Consider the following 18690-nt stretch of genomic DNA (forward strand, 5'->3'; position numbering starts at 1 on the left):
TGAGAGTGAGACAGTGTTGAGAGTGAGACAGTGTTGAGAGTGAGACAGTGTTGAGAGTGAGACAGTGTTGAGAGTGAGACAGTGTTGAGAGTGAGACAGTGTTGAGAGTGAGACAGTGTTGAGAGTGAGACAGTGTTGAGAGTGAGACAGTGTTGAGAGTGAGACAGTGTTGAGAGTGAGACAGTGTTGAGAGTGAGACAGTGTTGAGAGTGAGACAGTGTTGAGAGTGAGACAGTGTTGAGAGTGAGACAGTGTTGAGAGTGAGACAGTGTTGAGAGTGAGACAGTGTTGAGAGTGAGACAGTGTTGAGAGTGAGACAGTGAGACAGTGAGACAGTGTTGAGAGTGAGACAGTGAGACAGTGAGACAGTGTTGAGAGTGAGACAGTGTTGAGAGTGAGGCAGTGTTGAGAGTGAGACAGTGAGACAGTGTTGAGAGTGAGGCAGTGTTGAGAGTGAGACAGTGAGACAGTGTTGAGAGTGAGACAGTGAGACAGTGTTGAGAGTGAGACAGTGAGACAGTGTTGAGAGTGAGACAGTGAGACAGTGTTGAGAGTGAGACAGTGTTGAGAGTGAGACAGTGAGACAGTGTTGAGAGTGAGACAGTGTTGAGAGTGAGACAGTGAGACAGTGTTGAGAGTGAGACAGTGAGACAGTGTTGAGAGTGAGACAGTGAGACAGTGTTGAGAGTGAGACAGTGAGACAGTGTTGAGAGTGAGACAGTGAGACAGTGTTGAGAGTGAGACAGTGAGACAGTGTTGAGAGTGAGACAGTGAGACAGTGTTGAGAGTGAGACAGTGAGACAGTGTTGAGAGTGAGACAGTGAGACAGTGTTGAGAGTGAGACAGTGAGACAGTGTTGAGAGTGAGACAGTGAGACAGTGTTGAGAGTGAGACAGTGAGACAGTGTTGAGAGTGAGACAGTGAGACAGTGTTGAGAGTGAGACAGTGAGACAGTGTTGAGAGTGAGACAGTGAGACAGTGTTGAGAGTGAGACAGTGAGACAGTGTTGAGAGTGAGACAGTGAGACAGTGTTGAGAGTGAGACAGTGAGACAGTGTTGAGAGTGAGACAGTGAGACAGTGTTGAGAGTGAGACAGTGAGACAGTGTTGAGAGTGAGACAGTGAGACAGTGTTGAGAGTGAGACAGTGAGACAGTGTTGAGAGTGAGACAGTGAGACAGTGTTGAGAGTGAGACAGTGTTGAGAGTGAGACAGTGTTGAGAGTGAGACAGTGTTGAGAGTGAGACAGTGTTGAGAGTGAGACAGTGTTGAGAGTGAGACAGTGTTGAGAGTGAGACAGTGTTGAGAGTGAGACAGTGTTGAGAGTGAGACAGTGTTGAGAGTGAGACAGTGTTGAGAGTGAGACAGTGTTGAGAGTGAGACAGTGTTGAGAGTGAGACAGTGTTGAGAGTGAGACAGTGTTGAGAGTGAGACAGTGTTGAGAGTGAGACAGTGTTGAGAGTGAGACAGTGTTGAGAGTGAGACAGTGTTGAGAGTGAGACAGTGTTGAGAGTGAGACAGTGTTGAGAGTGAGACAGTGTTGAGAGTGAGACAGTGTTGAGAGTGAGACAGTGTTGAGAGTGAGACAGTGTTGAGAGTGAGACAGTGTTGAGAGTGAGACAGTGTTGAGAGTGAGACAGTGTTGAGAGTGAGACAGTGTTGAGAGTGAGACAGTGTTGAGAGTGAGACAGTGTTGAGAGTGAGACAGTGTTGAGAGTGAGACAGTGTTGAGAGTGAGACAGTGTTGAGAGTGAGACAGTGTTGAGAGTGAGACAGTGTTGAGAGTGAGACAGTGTTGAGAGTGAGACAGTGTTGAGAGTGAGACAGTGTTGAGAGTGAGACAGTGTTGAGAGTGAGACAGTGTTGAGAGTGAGACAGTGTTGAGAGTGAGACAGTGTTGAGAGTGAGACAGTGTTGAGAGTGAGACAGTGTTGAGAGTGAGACAGTGTTGAGAGTGAGACAGTGTTGAGAGTGAGACAGTGTTGAGAGTGAGACAGTGAGACAGTGTTGAGAGTGAGACAGTGAGACAGTGAGACAGTGTTGAGAGTGAGACAGTGAGACAGTGAGACAGTGTTGAGAGTGAGACAGTGAGACAGTGAGACAGTGTTGAGAGTGAGACAGTGAGACAGTGAGACAGTGAGACAGTGAGACAGTGAGACAGTGAGACAGTGTTGAGAGTGAGACAGTGAGACAGTGTTGAGAGTGAGACAGTGAGACAGTGTTGAGAGTGAGACAGTGAGACAGTGTTGAGAGTGAGACAGTGAGACAGTGTTGAGAGTGAGACAGTGAGACAGTGTTGAGAGCGAGACAGTGAGACAGTGTTGAGAGCGAGACAGTGAGACAGTGTTGAGAGCGAGACAGTGAGACAGTGTTGAGAGCGAGACAGTGAGACAGTGTTGAGAGCGAGACAGTGAGACAGTGTTGAGAGCGAGACAGTGAGACAGTGTTGAGAGCGAGACAGTGAGACAGTGTTGAGAGCGAGACAGTGACACAGTGTTGAGAGCGAGACAGTGAGACAGTGTTGAGAGTGAGACAGTGAGACAGTGTTGAGAGTGAGACAGTGAGACAGTGTTGAGAGTGAGACAGTGAGACAGTGTTGAGAGTGAGACAGTGAGACAGTGTTGAGAGTGAGACAGTGAGACAGTGTTGAGAGTGAGACAGTGAGACAGTGTTGAGAGTGAGACAGTGAGACAGTGTTGAGAGTGAGACAGTGAGACAGTGTTGAGAGTGAGACAGTGAGACAGTGTTGAGAGTGAGACAGTGAGACAGTGTTGAGAGTGAGACAGTGAGACAGTGAGACAGTGTTGAGAGTGAGATAGTGAGACAGTGTTGAGAGTGAGAGAGTGAGACAGTGAGACAGTGTTGAGAGTGAGAGAGTGAGACAGTGAGACAGTGTTGAGAGTGAGACAGTGAGACAGTGTTGAGAGTGAGACAGTGAGACAGTGTTGAGAGTGAGACAGTGAGACAGTGTTGAGAGTGAGACAGTGAGACAGTGAGACAGTGTTGAGAGTGAGACAGTGAGACAGTGAGACAGTGTTGAGAGTGAGACAGTGAGACAGTGAGACAGTGTTGAGAGTGAGACAGTGAGACAGTGTTGAGAGTGAGACAGTGAGACAGTGTTGAGAGTGAGACAGTGAGACAGTGAGACAGTGTTGAGAGTGAGACAGTGAGACAGTGAGACAGTGTTGAGAGTGAGACAGTGAGACAGTGAGACAGTGTTGAGAGTGAGACAGTGAGACAGTGTTGAGAGTGAGACAGTGAGACAGTGAGACAGTGTTGAGAGTGAGACAGTGAGACAGTGAGACAGTGTTGAGAGTGAGACAGTGAGACAGTGAGACAGTGTTGAGAGTGAGACAGTGAGACAGTGAGACAGTGTTGAGAGTGAGACAGTGAGACAGTGAGACAGTGTTGAGAGTGAGACAGTGAGACAGTGAGACAGTGTTGAGAGTGAGACAGTGAGACAGTGAGACAGTGTTGAGAGTGAGACAGTGAGACAGTGAGACAGTGTTGAGAGTGAGACAGTGTTGAGAGTGAGACAGTGTTGAGAGTGAGACAGTGTTGAGAGTGAGACAGTGTTGAGAGTGAGACAGTGTTGAGAGTGAGACAGTGTTGAGAGTGAGACAGTGTTGAGAGTGAGACAGTGTTGAGAGTGAGACAGTGTTGAGAGTGAGACAGTGTTGAGAGTGAGACAGTGTTGAGAGTGAGACAGTGTTGAGAGTGAGACAGTGTTGAGAGTGAGACAGTGTTGAGAGTGAGACAGTGTTGAGAGTGAGACAGTGAGACAGTGAGACAGTGTTGAGAGTGAGACAGTGAGACAGTGAGACAGTGTTGAGAGTGAGACAGTGAGACAGTGAGACAGTGTTGAGAGTGAGACAGTGAGACAGTGAGACAGTGTTGAGAGTGAGACAGTGTTGAGAGTGAGACAGTGTTGAGACAGTGAGACAGTGTTGAGAGTGAGACAGTGAGACAGTGTTGAGAGTGAGACAGTGAGACAGTGTTGAGAGTGAGACAGTGAGACAGTGTTGAGAGTGAGACAGTGTTGAGAGTGAGACAGTGTTGAGAGTGAGACAGTGTTGAGAGTGAGACAGTGAGACAGTGTTGAGAGTGAGACAGTGTTGAGAGTGAGACAGTGTTGAGAGTGAGACAGTGTTGAGAGTGAGACAGTGTTGAGAGTGAGACAGTGTTGAGAGTGAGACAGTGTTGAGAGTGAGACAGTGTTGAGAGTGAGACAGTGTTGAGAGTGAGACAGTGTTGAGAGTGAGACAGTGTTGAGAGTGAGACAGTGTTGAGAGTGAGACAGTGTTGAGAGTGAGACAGTGTTGAGAGTGAGACAGTGTTGAGAGTGAGACAGTGTTGAGAGTGAGACAGTGTTGAGAGTGAGACAGTGTTGAGAGTGAGACAGTGTTGAGAGTGAGACAGTGAGACAGTGAGACAGTGTTGAGAGTGAGACAGTGAGACAGTGAGACAGTGTTGAGAGTGAGACAGTGAGACAGTGAGACAGTGTTGAGAGTGAGACAGTGAGACAGTGAGACAGTGTTGAGAGTGAGACAGTGAGACAGTGAGACAGTGTTGAGAGTGAGACAGTGTTGAGAGTGAGACAGTGTTGAGACAGTGAGACAGTGTTGAGAGTGAGACAGTGAGACAGTGTTGAGAGTGAGACAGTGAGACAGTGTTGAGAGTGAGACAGTGAGACAGTGTTGAGAGTGAGACAGTGAGACAGTGTTGAGAGTGAGACAGTGAGACAGTGTTGAGAGTGAGACAGTGAGACAGTGTTGAGAGTGAGACAGTGAGACAGTGTTGAGAGTGAGACAGTGAGACAGTGTTGAGAGTGAGACAGTGAGACAGTGTTGAGAGTGAGACAGTGAGACAGTGTTGAGAGTGAGACAGTGAGACAGTGTTGAGAGTGAGACAGTGTTGAGAGTGAGACAGTGTTGAGAGTGAGACAGTGTTGAGAGTGAGACAGTGTTGAGAGTGAGACAGTGTTGAGAGTGAGACAGTGTTGAGAGTGAGACAGTGTTGAGAGTGAGACAGTGTTGAGAGTGAGACAGTGTTGAGAGTGAGACAGTGTTGAGAGTGAGACAGTGTTGAGAGTGAGACAGTGAGACAGTGTTGAGAGTGAGACAGTGAGACAGTGTTGAGAGTGAGACAGTGAGACAGTGTTGAGAGTGAGACAGTGAGACAGTGTTGAGAGTGAGACAGTGAGACAGTGTTGAGAGTGAGACAGTGAGACAGTGTTGAGAGTGAGACAGTGAGACAGTGTTGAGAGTGAGACAGTGAGACAGTGTTGAGAGTGAGACAGTGAGACAGTGTTGAGAGTGAGACAGTGAGACAGTGTTGAGAGTGAGACAGTGTTGAGAGTGAGACAGTGAGACAGTGAGACAGTGTTGAGAGTGAGACAGTGAGACAGTGAGACAGTGTTGAGAGTGAGACAGTGAGACAGTGAGACAGTGTTGAGAGTGAGACAGTGAGACAGTGAGACAGTGTTGAGAGTGAGACAGTGAGACAGTGAGACAGTGTTGAGAGTGAGACAGTGTTGAGAGTGAGACAGTGTTGAGAGTGAGACAGTGTTGAGAGTGAGACAGTGTTGAGAGTGAGACAGTGTTGAGAGTGAGACAGTGTTGAGAGTGAGACAGTGTTGAGAGTGAGACAGTGTTGAGAGTGAGACAGTGTTGAGAGTGAGACAGTGTTGAGAGTGAGACAGTGTTGAGAGTGAGACAGTGTTGAGAGTGAGACAGTGTTGAGAGTGAGACAGTGTTGAGAGTGAGACAGTGTTGAGAGTGAGACAGTGTTGAGAGTGAGACAGTGTTGAGAGTGAGACAGTGTTGAGAGTGAGACAGTGTTGAGAGTGAGACAGTGTTGAGAGTGAGACAGTGTTGAGAGTGAGACAGTGTTGAGAGTGAGACAGTGTTGAGAGTGAGACAGTGTTGAGAGTGAGACAGTGTTGAGAGTGAGACAGTGTTGAGAGTGAGACAGTGTTGAGAGTGAGACAGTGTTGAGAGTGAGACAGTGTTGAGACAGTGAGACAGTGTTGAGAGTGAGACAGTGAGACAGTGTTGAGAGTGAGACAGTGTTGAGAGTGAGACAGTGTTGAGAGTGAGACAGTGTTGAGAGTGAGACAGTGTTGAGAGTGAGACAGTGTTGAGAGTGAGACAGTGTTGAGAGTGAGACAGTGTTGAGAGTGAGACAGTGTTGAGAGTGAGACAGTGAGACAGTGAGACAGTGTTGAGAGTGAGACAGTGAGACAGTGAGACAGTGTTGAGAGTGAGACAGTGAGACAGTGAGACAGTGTTGAGAGTGAGACAGTGAGACAGTGAGACAGTGTTGAGAGTGAGACAGTGAGACAGTGAGACAGTGTTGAGAGTGAGACAGTGTTGAGAGTGAGACAGTGTTGAGAGTGAGACAGTGTTGAGAGTGAGACAGTGTTGAGACAGTGAGACAGTGTTGAGAGTGAGACAGTGAGACAGTGTTGAGAGTGAGACAGTGAGACAGTGTTGAGAGTGAGACAGTGAGACAGTGTTGAGAGTGAGACAGTGTTGAGAGTGAGACAGTGTTGAGAGTGAGACAGTGTTGAGAGTGAGACAGTGTTGAGAGTGAGACAGTGTTGAGAGTGAGACAGTGTTGAGAGTGAGACAGTGTTGAGAGTGAGACAGTGTTGAGAGTGAGACAGTGTTGAGAGTGAGACAGTGTTGAGAGTGAGACAGTGTTGAGAGTGAGACAGTGTTGAGAGTGAGACAGTGTTGAGAGTGAGACAGTGTTGAGAGTGAGACAGTGTTGAGAGTGAGACAGTGTTGAGAGTGAGACAGTGTTGAGAGTGAGACAGTGTTGAGAGTGAGACAGTGTTGAGAGTGAGACAGTGTTGAGAGTGAGACAGTGAGACAGTGTTGAGAGTGAGACAGTGTTGAGAGTGAGACAGTGAGACAGTGAGACAGTGTTGAGAGTGAGACAGTGAGACAGTGAGACAGTGTTGAGAGTGAGACAGTGAGACAGTGAGACAGTGTTGAGAGTGAGACAGTGAGACAGTGAGACAGTGTTGAGAGTGAGACAGTGTTGAGAGTGAGACAGTGAGACAGTGAGACAGTGTTGAGAGTGAGACAGTGAGACAGTGAGACAGTGTTGAGAGTGAGACAGTGAGACAGTGAGACAGTGTTGAGAGTGAGACAGTGAGACAGTGTTGAGAGTGAGACAGTGAGACAGTGAGACAGTGTTGAGAGTGAGACAGTGAGACAGTGAGACAGTGTTGAGAGTGAGACAGTGAGACAGTGAGACAGTGTTGAGAGTGAGACAGTGTTGAGAGTGAGACAGTGAGACAGTGAGACAGTGTTGAGAGTGAGACAGTGAGACAGTGAGACAGTGTTGAGAGTGAGACAGTGAGACAGTGAGACAGTGTTGAGAGTGAGACAGTGAGACAGTGAGACAGTGTTGAGAGTGAGACAGTGAGACAGTGAGACAGTGAGACAGTGAGACAGTGAGACAGTGTTGAGAGTGAGACAGTGAGACAGTGAGACAGTGTTGAGAGTGAGACAGTGAGACAGTGAGACAGTGTTGAGAGTGAGACAGTGAGACAGTGAGACAGTGTTGAGAGTGAGACAGTGAGACAGTGAGACAGTGTTGAGAGTGAGACAGTGAGACAGTGAGACAGTGAGACAGTGTTGAGAGTGAGACAGTGAGACAGTGAGACAGTGTTGAGAGTGAGACAGTGAGACAGTGAGACAGTGTTGAGAGTGAGACAGTGAGACAGTGAGACAGTGTTGAGAGTGAGACAGTGTTGAGAGTGAGACAGTGTTGAGAGTGAGACAGTGAGACAGTGAGACAGTGTTGAGAGTGAGACAGTGAGACAGTGAGACAGTGTTGAGAGTGAGACAGTGAGACAGTGAGACAGTGTTGAGAGTGAGACAGTGAGACAGTGAGACAGTGTTGAGAGTGAGACAGTGAGACAGTGAGACAGTGTTGAGAGTGAGACAGTGAGACAGTGAGACAGTGTTGAGAGTGAGACAGTGAGACAGTGTTGAGAGTGAGACAGTGAGACAGTGTTGAGAGTGAGACAGTGAGACAGTGTTGAGAGTGAGACAGTGAGACAGTGTTGAGAGTGAGACAGTGAGACAGTGTTGAGAGTGAGACAGTGAGACAGTGTTGAGAGTGAGACAGTGAGACAGTGTTGAGAGTGAGAGAGTGAGACAGTGAGACAGTGTTGAGAGTGAGAGAGTGAGACAGTGAGACAGTGTTGAGAGTGAGAGAGTGAGACAGTGAGACAGTGTTGAGAGTGAGAGAGTGAGACAGTGAGACAGTGTTGAGAGTGAGACAGTGAGACAGTGTTGAGAGTGAGACAGTGAGACAGTGTTGAGAGTGAGACAGTGAGACAGTGTTGAGAGTGAGACAGTGAGACAGTGTTGAGAGTGAGACAGTGAGACAGTGTTGAGAGTGAGACAGTGAGACAGTGTTGAGAGTGAGACAGTGAGACAGTGTTGAGAGTGAGACAGTGAGACAGTGTTGAGAGTGAGACAGTGAGACAGTGTTGAGAGTGAGACAGTGAGACAGTGTTGAGAGTGAGACAGTGAGACAGTGTTGAGAGTGAGACAGTGAGACAGTGTTGAGAGTGAGACAGTGAGACAGTGTTGAGAGTGAGACAGTGAGACAGTGTTGAGAGTGAGACAGTGAGACAGTGTTGAGAGTGAGACAGTGAGACAGTGTTGAGAGTGAGACAGTGAGACAGTGTTGAGAGTGAGACAGTGAGACAGTGTTGAGAGTGAGACAGTGAGACAGTGTTGAGAGTGAGACAGTGTTGAGAGTGAGACAGTGTTGAGAGTGAGACAGTGTTGAGAGTGAGACAGTGTTGAGAGTGAGACAGTGTTGAGAGTGAGACAGTGTTGAGAGTGAGACAGTGTTGAGAGTGAGACAGTGTTGAGAGTGAGACAGTGTTGAGAGTGAGACAGTGTTGAGAGTGAGACAGTGTTGAGAGTGAGACAGTGTTGAGAGTGAGACAGTGTTGAGAGTGAGACAGTGTTGAGAGTGAGACAGTGTTGAGAGTGAGACAGTGTTGAGAGTGAGACAGTGTTGAGAGTGAGACAGTGTTGAGAGTGAGACAGTGTTGAGAGTGAGACAGTGTTGAGAGTGAGACAGTGTTGAGAGTGAGACAGTGTTGAGAGTGAGACAGTGTTGAGAGTGAGACAGTGTTGAGAGTGAGACAGTGTTGAGAGTGAGACAGTGTTGAGAGTGAGACAGTGTTGAGAGTGAGACAGTGTTGAGAGTGAGACAGTGTTGAGAGTGAGACAGTGTTGAGAGTGAGACAGTGTTGAGAGTGAGACAGTGTTGAGAGTGAGACAGTGTTGAGAGTGAGACAGTGTTGAGAGTGAGACAGTGTTGAGAGTGAGACAGTGTTGAGAGTGAGACAGTGTTGAGAGTGAGACAGTGTTGAGAGTGAGACAGTGTTGAGAGTGAGACAGTGTTGAGAGTGAGACAGTGTTGAGAGTGAGACAGTGTTGAGAGTGAGACAGTGTTGAGAGTGAGACAGTGTTGAGAGTGAGACAGTGTTGAGAGTGAGACAGTGTTGAGAGTGAGACAGTGTTGAGAGTGAGACAGTGTTGAGAGTGAGACAGTGTTGAGAGTGAGACAGTGTTGAGAGTGAGACAGTGTTGAGAGTGAGACAGTGTTGAGAGTGAGACAGTGTTGAGAGTGAGACAGTGAGACAGTGAGACAGTGAGACAGTGTTGAGAGTGAGACAGTGAGACAGTGAGAGAGTGAGACAGTGAGACAGTGAGACAGTGTTGAGAGTGAGACAGTGTTGAGAGTGAGACAGTGAGACAGTGTTGAGAGTGAGACAGTGAGACAGTGTTGAGAGTGAGACAGTGAGACAGTGTTGAGAGTGAGACAGTGAGACAGTGTTGAGAGTGAGACAGTGAGACAGTGTTGAGAGTGAGACAGTGAGACAGTGTTGAGAGTGAGACAGTGAGACAGTGTTGAGAGTGAGACAGTGAGACAGTGTTGAGAGTGAGACAGTGAGACAGTGTTGAGAGTGAGACAGTGAGACAGTGTTGAGAGTGAGACAGTGAGACAGTGTTGAGAGTGAGACAGTGAGACAGTGTTGAGAGTGAGACAGTGAGACAGTGTTGAGAGTGAGACAGTGAGACAGTGTTGAGAGTGAGACAGTGAGACAGTGTTGAGAGTGAGACAGTGAGACAGTGTTGAGAGTGAGACAGTGAGACAGTGTTGAGAGTGAGACAGTGAGACAGTGTTGAGAGTGAGACAGTGAGACAGTGTTGAGAGTGAGACAGTGAGACAGTGTTGAGAGTGAGACAGTGAGACAGTGTTGAGAGTGAGACAGTGAGACAGTGTTGAGAGTGAGACAGTGAGACAGTGTTGAGAGTGAGACAGTGAGACAGTGTTGAGAGTGAGACAGTGAGACAGTGTTGAGAGTGAGACAGTGAGACAGTGTTGAGAGTGAGACAGTGAGACAGTGTTGAGAGTGAGACAGTGAGACAGTGTTGAGAGTGAGACAGTGAGACAGTGTTGAGAGTGAGACAGTGAGACAGTGTTGAGAGTGAGACAGTGAGACAGTGTTGAGAGTGAGACAGTGAGACAGTGTTGAGAGTGAGACAGTGAGACAGTGTTGAGAGTGAGACAGTGAGACAGTGTTGAGAGTGAGACAGTGAGACAGTGTTGAGAGTGAGACAGTGAGACAGTGTTGAGAGTGAGACAGTGAGACAGTGTTGAGAGTGAGACAGTGAGACAGTGTTGAGAGTGAGACAGTGAGACAGTGTTGAGAGTGAGACAGTGTTGAGAGTGAGACAGTGTTGAGAGTGAGACAGTGTTGAGAGTGAGACAGTGTTGAGAGTGAGACAGTGTTGAGAGTGAGACAGTGTTGAGAGTGAGACAGTGTTGAGAGTGAGACAGTGTTGAGAGTGAGACAGTGTTGAGAGTGAGACAGTGTTGAGAGTGAGAGAGTGAGACAGTGTTGAGAGTGAGACAGTGTTGAGAGTGAGACAGTGTTGAGAGTGAGACAGTGTTGAGAGTGAGACAGTGTTGAGAGTGAGACAGTGTTGAGAGTGAGACAGTGTTGAGAGTGAGACAGTGTTGAGAGTGAGACAGTGTTGAGAGTGAGACAGTGTTGAGAGTGAGACAGTGTTGAGAGTGAGACAGTGTTGAGAGTGAGACAGTGTTGAGAGTGAGACAGTGTTGAGAGTGAGACAGTGTTGAGAGTGAGACAGTGTTGAGAGTGAGACAGTGTTGAGAGTGAGACAGTGTTGAGAGTGAGACAGTGTTGAGAGTGAGACAGTGTTGAGAGTGAGACAGTGTTGAGAGTGAGACAGTGTTGAGAGTGAGACAGTGTTGAGAGTGAGACAGTGTTGAGAGTGAGACAGTGTTGAGAGTGAGACAGTGTTGAGAGTGAGACAGTGTTGAGAGTGAGACAGTGTTGAGAGTGAGACAGTGTTGAGAGTGAGACAGTGTTGAGAGTGAGACAGTGTTGAGAGTGAGACAGTGTTGAGAGTGAGACAGTGTTGAGAGTGAGACAGTGTTGAGAGTGAGACAGTGTTGAGAGTGAGACAGTGTTGAGAGTGAGACAGTGTTGAGAGTGAGACAGTGTTGAGAGTGAGACAGTGTTGAGAGTGAGACAGTGTTGAGAGTGAGACAGTGTTGAGAGTGAGACAGTGTTGAGAGTGAGACAGTGTTGAGAGTGAGACAGTGTTGAGAGTGAGACAGTGTTGAGAGTGAGACAGTGTTGAGAGTGAGACAGTGTTGAGAGAGAGACAGAGAGTGAGACAGTGTTGAGAGAGAGACAGAGAGACACACAGTGTGAGAGAGAGACAGAGAGACACACAGTGTGAGAGAGAGACAGAGAGACACACAGTGTGAGAGAGAGACAGAGAGACACACAGTGTGAGAGAGAGACAGAGAGACACACAGTGTGAGAGAGAGAGAGAGAGAGAGAGAGACACACAGTGTGAGAGAGAGAGAGAGAGAGAGAGAGAGAGACACACACAGTGTGAGAGAGAGTGACAGAGAGAGACACACAGTGTGAGAGAGAGAGAGAGAGACAGAGAGACACACAGTGTGAGAGAGAGAGAGAGAGAGACAGAGAGACACACAGTGTGAGAGAGAGAGAGAGAGAGACAGAGAGACACACAGTGTGAGAGAGAGAGAGAGAGAGACAGAGAGACACACAGTGTGAGAGAGAGAGAGAGAGAGAGACAGAGAGACACACAGTGTGAGAGAGAGAGAGAGAGACAGAGAGACACACAGTGTGAGAGAGAGAGAGAGAGAGAGAGAGAGACACACAGTGTGAGAGAGAGAGAGAGAGAGAGACACACAGTGTGAGAGAGAGAGAGAGAGAGAGAGACACACAGTGTGAGAGAGAGAGAGAGAGAGAGAGAGAGACACACAGTGTGAGAGAGAGAGAGAGAGAGAGAGAGACAGACACACAGTGTGAGAGAGAGAGAGAGAGACAGACACACAGTGTGAGAGAGAGAGAGAGAGAGAGAGACAGACACACAGTGTGAGAGAGAGAGAGAGAGAGACAGACACACAGTGTGAGAGAGAGAGAGAGAGAGAGAGAGAGAGAGAGACACACAGTGTGAGAGAGAGAGAGAGAGAGAGAGAGACACACAGTGTGAGAGAGAGAGAGAGAGAGAGAGAGACACACAGTGTGAGAGAGAGAGAGAGAGAGAGAGAGAGACACACAGTGTGAGAGAGAGAGAGAGAGAGAGAGAGACACACAGTGTGAGAGAGAGAGAGAGAGAGAGAGACACACAGTGTGAGAGAGAGAGAGAGAGAGAGACACACAGTGTGAGAGAGAGAGAGAGAGAGAGAGAGAGAGACACACAGTGTGAGAGAGAGAGAGAGAGAGACAGACACACAGTGTGAGAGAGAGAGAGAGAGAGACAGACACACAGTGTGAGAGAGAGAGAGAGAGACAGACACACAGTGTGAGAGAGAGAGAGAGAGACAGACACACAGTGTGAGAGAGAGAGAGAGAGAGACAGACACACAGTGTGAGAGAGAGAGAGAGAGAGAGAGAGAGACACACAGTGTGAGAGTGAGAGAGAGAGAGAGAGAGAGACACACAGTGTGAGAGAGAGAGAGAGAGAGAGAGAGAGACACACAGTGTGAGAGAGAGAGAGAGAGAGAGAGACACACAGTGTGAGAGAGAGACACACAGTGTGAGAGAGAGAGACACAGTGTGAGAGAGAGAGACAGTGAGAGACAGTGAGAGTGTGAGAGACAGTGAGAGTGTGAGAGACAGTGAGAGTGTGAGAGACAGGGAGAGTGTGAGTGTGAGAGACAGTGAGAGTGTGAGAGAGAGAGACAGTGAGAGTGTGAGAGAGAGAGACAGTGAGAGTGTGAGAGAGAGAGACAGTGAGAGTGTGAGAGAGAGAGACAGTGAGAGTGTGAGAGAGAGAGACAGTGAGAGTGTGAGAGAGAGAGACAGTGAGAGTGAGAGTGTGAGAGACAGTGAGAGTGTGAGTGTGAGAGACAGTGAGAGTGTGAGTGTGAGAGACAGTGAGAGTGTGAGTGTGAGAGACAGTGAGAGTGTGAGTGTGAGAGACAGTGAGAGTGTGAGTGTGAGAGACAGTGAGAGTGTGAGTGTGAGAGACAGTGAGAGTGTGAGTGTGAGAGACAGTGAGAGTGTGAGTGTGAGAGACAGTGAGAGTGTGAGTGTGAGAGACAGTGAGAGTGTGAGTGTGAGAGACAGTGAGAGTGTGAGTGTGAGAGACAGTGAGAGTGTGAGTGTGAGAGACAGTGAGAGTGTGAGTGTGAGAGACAGTGAGAGTGTGAGTGTGAGAGACAGTGAGAGTGTGAGTGTGAGAGACAGTGAGAGTGTGAGTGTGAGAGACAGTGAGAGTGTGAGTGTGAGAGACAGTGAGAGGGTGAGCTTGAGAGACAGTGGGAGTGTGAGTGCAAGAGACAGTGAGAGTGGGAGAGTGAGAGACAGTGAGAGTGTGAGTGTGAGAGACAGTGAGAGTGTGAGTGTGAGAGACAGTGAGTGTGAGTGTGAGAGACAGTGAGAGTGTGAGTGTGAGAGACAGTGAGAGTGTGAGTGTGAGAGACAGTGAGAGTGTGAGTGTGAGAGACAGTGAGAGTGTGAGTGTGAGAGACAGTGAGAGTGTGAGTGTGAGAGACAGTGAGAGTGTGAGTGTGAGAGACAGTGAGAGTGTGAGTGTGAGAGACAGTGAGAGTGTGAGTGTGAGAGACAGTGAGAGTGTGAGTGTGAGAGACAGTGAGAGTGTGAGTGTGAGAGACAGTGAGAGTGTGAGTGTGAGAGACAGTGAGAGTGTGAGTGTGAGAGACAGTGAGAGTGTGAGTGTGAGAGACAGTGAGAGTGTGAGTGTGAGAGACAGTGTGAGAGACAGTGTGAGAGACAGTGTGAGAGACAGTGTGAGAGACAGTGTGAGAGTCAGTGTGAGAGACAGTGAGAGACAGTGAGAGACAGTGAGAGACAGTGAGAGACAGTGAGAGACAGTGAGAGACAGTGAGAGACAGTGAGAGACAGTGAGAGACAGTGAGAGACAGTGAGAGACAGTGAGAGACAGTGAGAGACAGTGAGAGACAGTGAGAGACAGTGAGAGACAGTGAGAGACAGTGAGAGACAGTGAGAGACAGTGAGAGACAGTGAGAGACAGTGAGAGACAGTGAGAGACAGTGAGAGACAGTGTGAGACAGTGTGAGACAGTGTGAGACAGTGTGAGACAGTGTGAGACAGTGTGAGACAGTGTGAGACAGTGTGAGACAGTGTGAGACAGTGTGAGACAGTGTGAGACAGTGTGAGACAGTGTGAGACAGTGTGAGACAGTGTGAGACAGTGTGAGACAGTGTGAGACAGTGTGAGACAGTGTGAGACAGTGTGAGACAGTGTGAGACAGTGTGAGACAGTGTGAGACAGTGTGAGACAGTGTGAGACAGTGTGAGACAGTGTGAGACAGTGTGAGACAGTGTGAGACAGTGTGAGACAGTGTGAGACAGTGTGAGACAGTGTGAGACAGTGTGAGACAGTGTGAGACAGTGTGAGACAGTGTGAGACAGTGTGAGACAGTGTGAGACAGTGTGAGACAGTGTGAGACAGTGTGAGACAGTGTGAGACAGTGTGAGACAGTGTGAGACTGTGAGACAGTGTGAGACAGTGTGAGACAGTGTGAGACAGTGTGAGACAGTGTGAGACAGTGTGAGACAGTGTGAGACAGTGTGAGACAGTGTGAGACAGTGTGAGACAGAGTGAGACAGTGTGAGACAGTGTGAGACAGTGTGAGACAGTGTGAGACAGTGTGAGACAGTGTGAGACAGTGTGAGACAGTGTGAGACAGTGTGAGACAGTGTGAGACAGTGTGAGACAGTGTGAGACAGTGTGAGACAGTGTGAGACAGTGTGAGACAGTGTGAGACAGTGTGAGACAGTGTGAGACAGTGTGAGACAGTGTGAGACAGTGTGAGACAGTGTGAGACAGTGTGAGACAGTGTGAGACAGTGTGAGACAGTGTGAGACAGTGTGAGACAGTGTGAGACAGTGTGAGACAGTGTGAGACAGTGTGAGACAGTGTGAGACAGTGTGAGACAGTGTGAGACAGTGTGAGACAGTGTGAGACAGTGTGAGACAGTGTGAGACAGTGTGAGACAGTGTGAGACAGTGTGAGACAGTGTGAGACAGTGTGAGACAGTGTGAGACAGTGTGAGACAGTGTGAGACAGTGTGAGACAGTGTGAGACAGTGTGAGACAGTGTGAGACAGTGTGAGACAGTGTGAGACAGTGTGAGACAGAGACAGTGTGAGACAGTGTGAGACAGTGTGAGACAGTGTGAGACAGTGTGAGACAGTGTGAGACAGTGTGAGACAGTGTGAGACAGTGTGAGACAGTGTGAGACAGTGTGAGACAGTGTGAGACAGTGTGAGACAGTGTGAGACAGTGTGAGACAGTGTGAGACAGTGTGAGACAGTGTGAGACAGTGTGAGACAGTGTGAGACAGTGTGAGACAGTGTGAGACAGTGTGAGACAGTGAGAGACAGTGAGAGACAGTGAGAGACAGTGAGAGACAGTGAGAGTGTGAGACAGTGAGAGTGTGAGACAGTGAGAGTGTGAAGAGTGACAGAAGAGGGGGGGTGAGACAGAGACAGAGAGAGAAGGGGGGAGGGGGAGACAGAGACAGAGAGAAGGGGGAGGGGTGAGACAGAGACAGAGAGAGAAGGGGGAGGGTGACACAGAGACAGAGAGACAGAGAGACAGAGAGAAGGGGGGCAGGGGTGAGACACAGACAGAGACAGAGAGACAGAGAGAGAGAAGGGGGGGGGGGGTAAGACAGAGAGAGAGAGAGACAGACAGAGAGAGACAGAGAGAGACTGCAACACTTGTCACTGCAAGACAGAGAGGCGGAGCCAGACAGAGAGGCGGAGCCAGACAGAGAGGCGGAGCCAGACAGAGAGGCAGAGAGAGAGATAGATAATGGGAGTGTCGATGTTTGATTGTCAATGCACCCAAGAGACAAATTGAAGAAAAAAAAGAAGAAACAAAAGATGTGAAAATGTAATTAAGAGTTTGGAGGAAACTGAAGTGAGATTATTTGTTCGTCGGTAAAACCCCATGAACACGTCACGGTCCATCTCACGTCGATATCACGAAGAACTCGGACACTCGGTGGAGCACACACACCTCCAGCACACAAAGCCTGATCCACGAGAACATTTCGAGCCCAACACACATGTTTGAGACATCGTTCCATGTACATCAGTTTGTCCCAATCTCTCAAAGGTGAAGAATGAATTCAAACTTCCTGTCGTCGAATCCGGATCCGGATCTTCACAAACAGATCAAGAAACCTCGAGCGTGGGTATTAAACACGAGACTCCACGACCAATGGGAAATCAACATGTTACAAAACTCAAGTCGCGACGGGGACGAAGAAATGGCGCACACAGCACGTTCACGTCTCCACAGCACGAAATCGGGTCAAACTGGGGACGGCGAGTGCGGCTCAAGGGAACGAGAAATACCGACTCAGGAACCAATGAAGAAGGCTCCATCATGAGGGGAAAGTAATTAAAAACGGAGAGGGAGAGGGAGAGGGAGAGGGAGAGGGAGAGGGAGAGGGAGAGGGAGAGGGAGAGGGAGAGGGAGACAAAGGGAACCAAAGCCGAAGCGTGTGGGACACTCACTGGTCAGGACGACGCGTGACGGGATGAGAAAACAACAAGGCGTCTCGAGGTTCGTGCCACGTCTTCTCCTTCCCCATCTCCCTCTGCCGTTCACGTTGGCGCCGCCCGATGATGATCTATTATTTAATTTAAACATTCGCACGATCTCATTAACAAGTACAATGAAAAAAAAACGTGCGTAACAGAAGAACATTCACCGCCTCACAGGCCGCCACCTGCTACACCGCCCGGTTAGGTTAAAGTGAAGAAATCATGAACATTCACCGCCTAACAAGACGCCAGCTGCTACACCGCCTGGTACGGTTAAAGTGAAGTAAATCATGAGCATGTGGGGGAAAAATTTTTATTAATGTATTTTAAATTGTAACAATGGAGTTTCAGAAATGTAACTTTTTTGCTGCAAGTTGAATTGGCTGTCATTTCTGGCCAAAAGACTTTTGCCCGAAATGATAAGAAATGTGTTGTGTTATGACATATTAGGTGATGGCCCCATTGGCCCATATTTGTACATTTGACTAATTTAAACATTCATCAATTGCATTAACCAGGTGTCTGGATTCAAACCTTTGTCCCGGTTGCTTCAAATTGTGTTTCCAAGCTTTTGCCCTCGTTTTACAATTTGCTGTACGATGTGTTAAAATGTAATATCAACAAGCCAGCCATGGCCTTGCCACAGAGCAGCGTCTGCAGGTTGTTATGGATTCCAGTGGAGTGTCAACAAGTCTTGGAGATCTACAAAGGATTTGCTCCTGTTTATGAACATGTGCCGGCGCTTTCTCGCTGTCTGAAGCGTGAGGAAGGAGCTGTTTACTGCTAATTCTCCCCGAGGGCCGCAGGGAGGGGGAAAAGCCCACTTGTATCTTTGTTTCTTTCTTTGCTTTTCTCCACCGAGGAATAGGTTTTATATATGAAACTTTTGGAGTGTAACCTTGAGTGTGGTACAGGTTCTGACTGCTGTGGTTGGTCCCTGTGCCACCTCCGCTTGTAAGTGTGCTGTGCAACTTCAATAAACCGTATATTCGAGAATCCTCAGTTGACTCCCCTCAATTCTTGGCCAGTATTGGTGAGGGTCATCATCACATCTGGCGACCCAGATGGGACGCTGTCAGGTCCTGAACGCCGCGATCCGGAGGGATCTCTGTTGAGTGCAGCCTCGGGGTCTGCACGGGTTCCGAACTGGTCACGGTAAATGAGGAAAGTCGAATGCGGTTTGTTGGAGGAGCATCGGGGCTGTCAGGCCGGATGAGGTGACCGGGTTTGGGTCAGAGGGCAAGGAAAGCCCGAGTGAAACAGGGGATACAGGTTCAAGTCCTGTGACCACAGATTAGAGTCCTGGGGTCATGTCATGTAAACAGGGGATACAGGTTCGAGTCCTGTGACCACAGGTTAGAGTCCTGGGGTAATTGTTGGGAGGGTCTAGAGTCCTTCAGAGGAAGAAAAGCTTTAAGGTAATCGAGAAGAGCGGGTCTCTGATCCTGCACACTAAAAGGAGAAAAGAGAGCGATCAGGCGGTAGGTAAGACAAGGGGATTCCGGTCCGATTAAAGGAGACACGTTTCAAGGC

The 18690-nt window shown here is 48.5% G+C and overlaps 1 protein-coding gene across 1 annotated transcript; it reads right to left on the bottom strand.

Moving 5' to 3' along the window:
• Nucleotides 1-2931: 2931 nt before the first annotated feature.
• On the bottom strand, nt 2932-17455 carry LOC147007611 (uncharacterized; the record flags this gene model as incomplete). The annotated part of the gene is made up of 8 exons (XM_085866725.1): nt 17392-17455; nt 17022-17126; nt 16107-16323; nt 14386-15378; nt 11767-13749; nt 9655-9761; nt 6943-7981; nt 2932-3510 (listed from the first exon to the last, which is right to left on the bottom strand). Coding segments are annotated over exons 1-8 (5087 nt in total), but the record flags the coding sequence as incomplete, so codon positions are not given.
• Between the last annotated feature and the right edge of the window lie 1235 nt (nt 17456-18690).

This window comes from Eptatretus burgeri, unplaced genomic scaffold (genome assembly GCF_056783735.1).
Source record: "Eptatretus burgeri isolate ZD-2024b unplaced genomic scaffold, Ebu_testis_v1 Ebu_testis_scaffold_67, whole genome shotgun sequence".
In the NCBI taxonomy this organism is placed as follows: domain Eukaryota; kingdom Metazoa; phylum Chordata; class Myxini; order Myxiniformes; family Myxinidae; genus Eptatretus; species Eptatretus burgeri.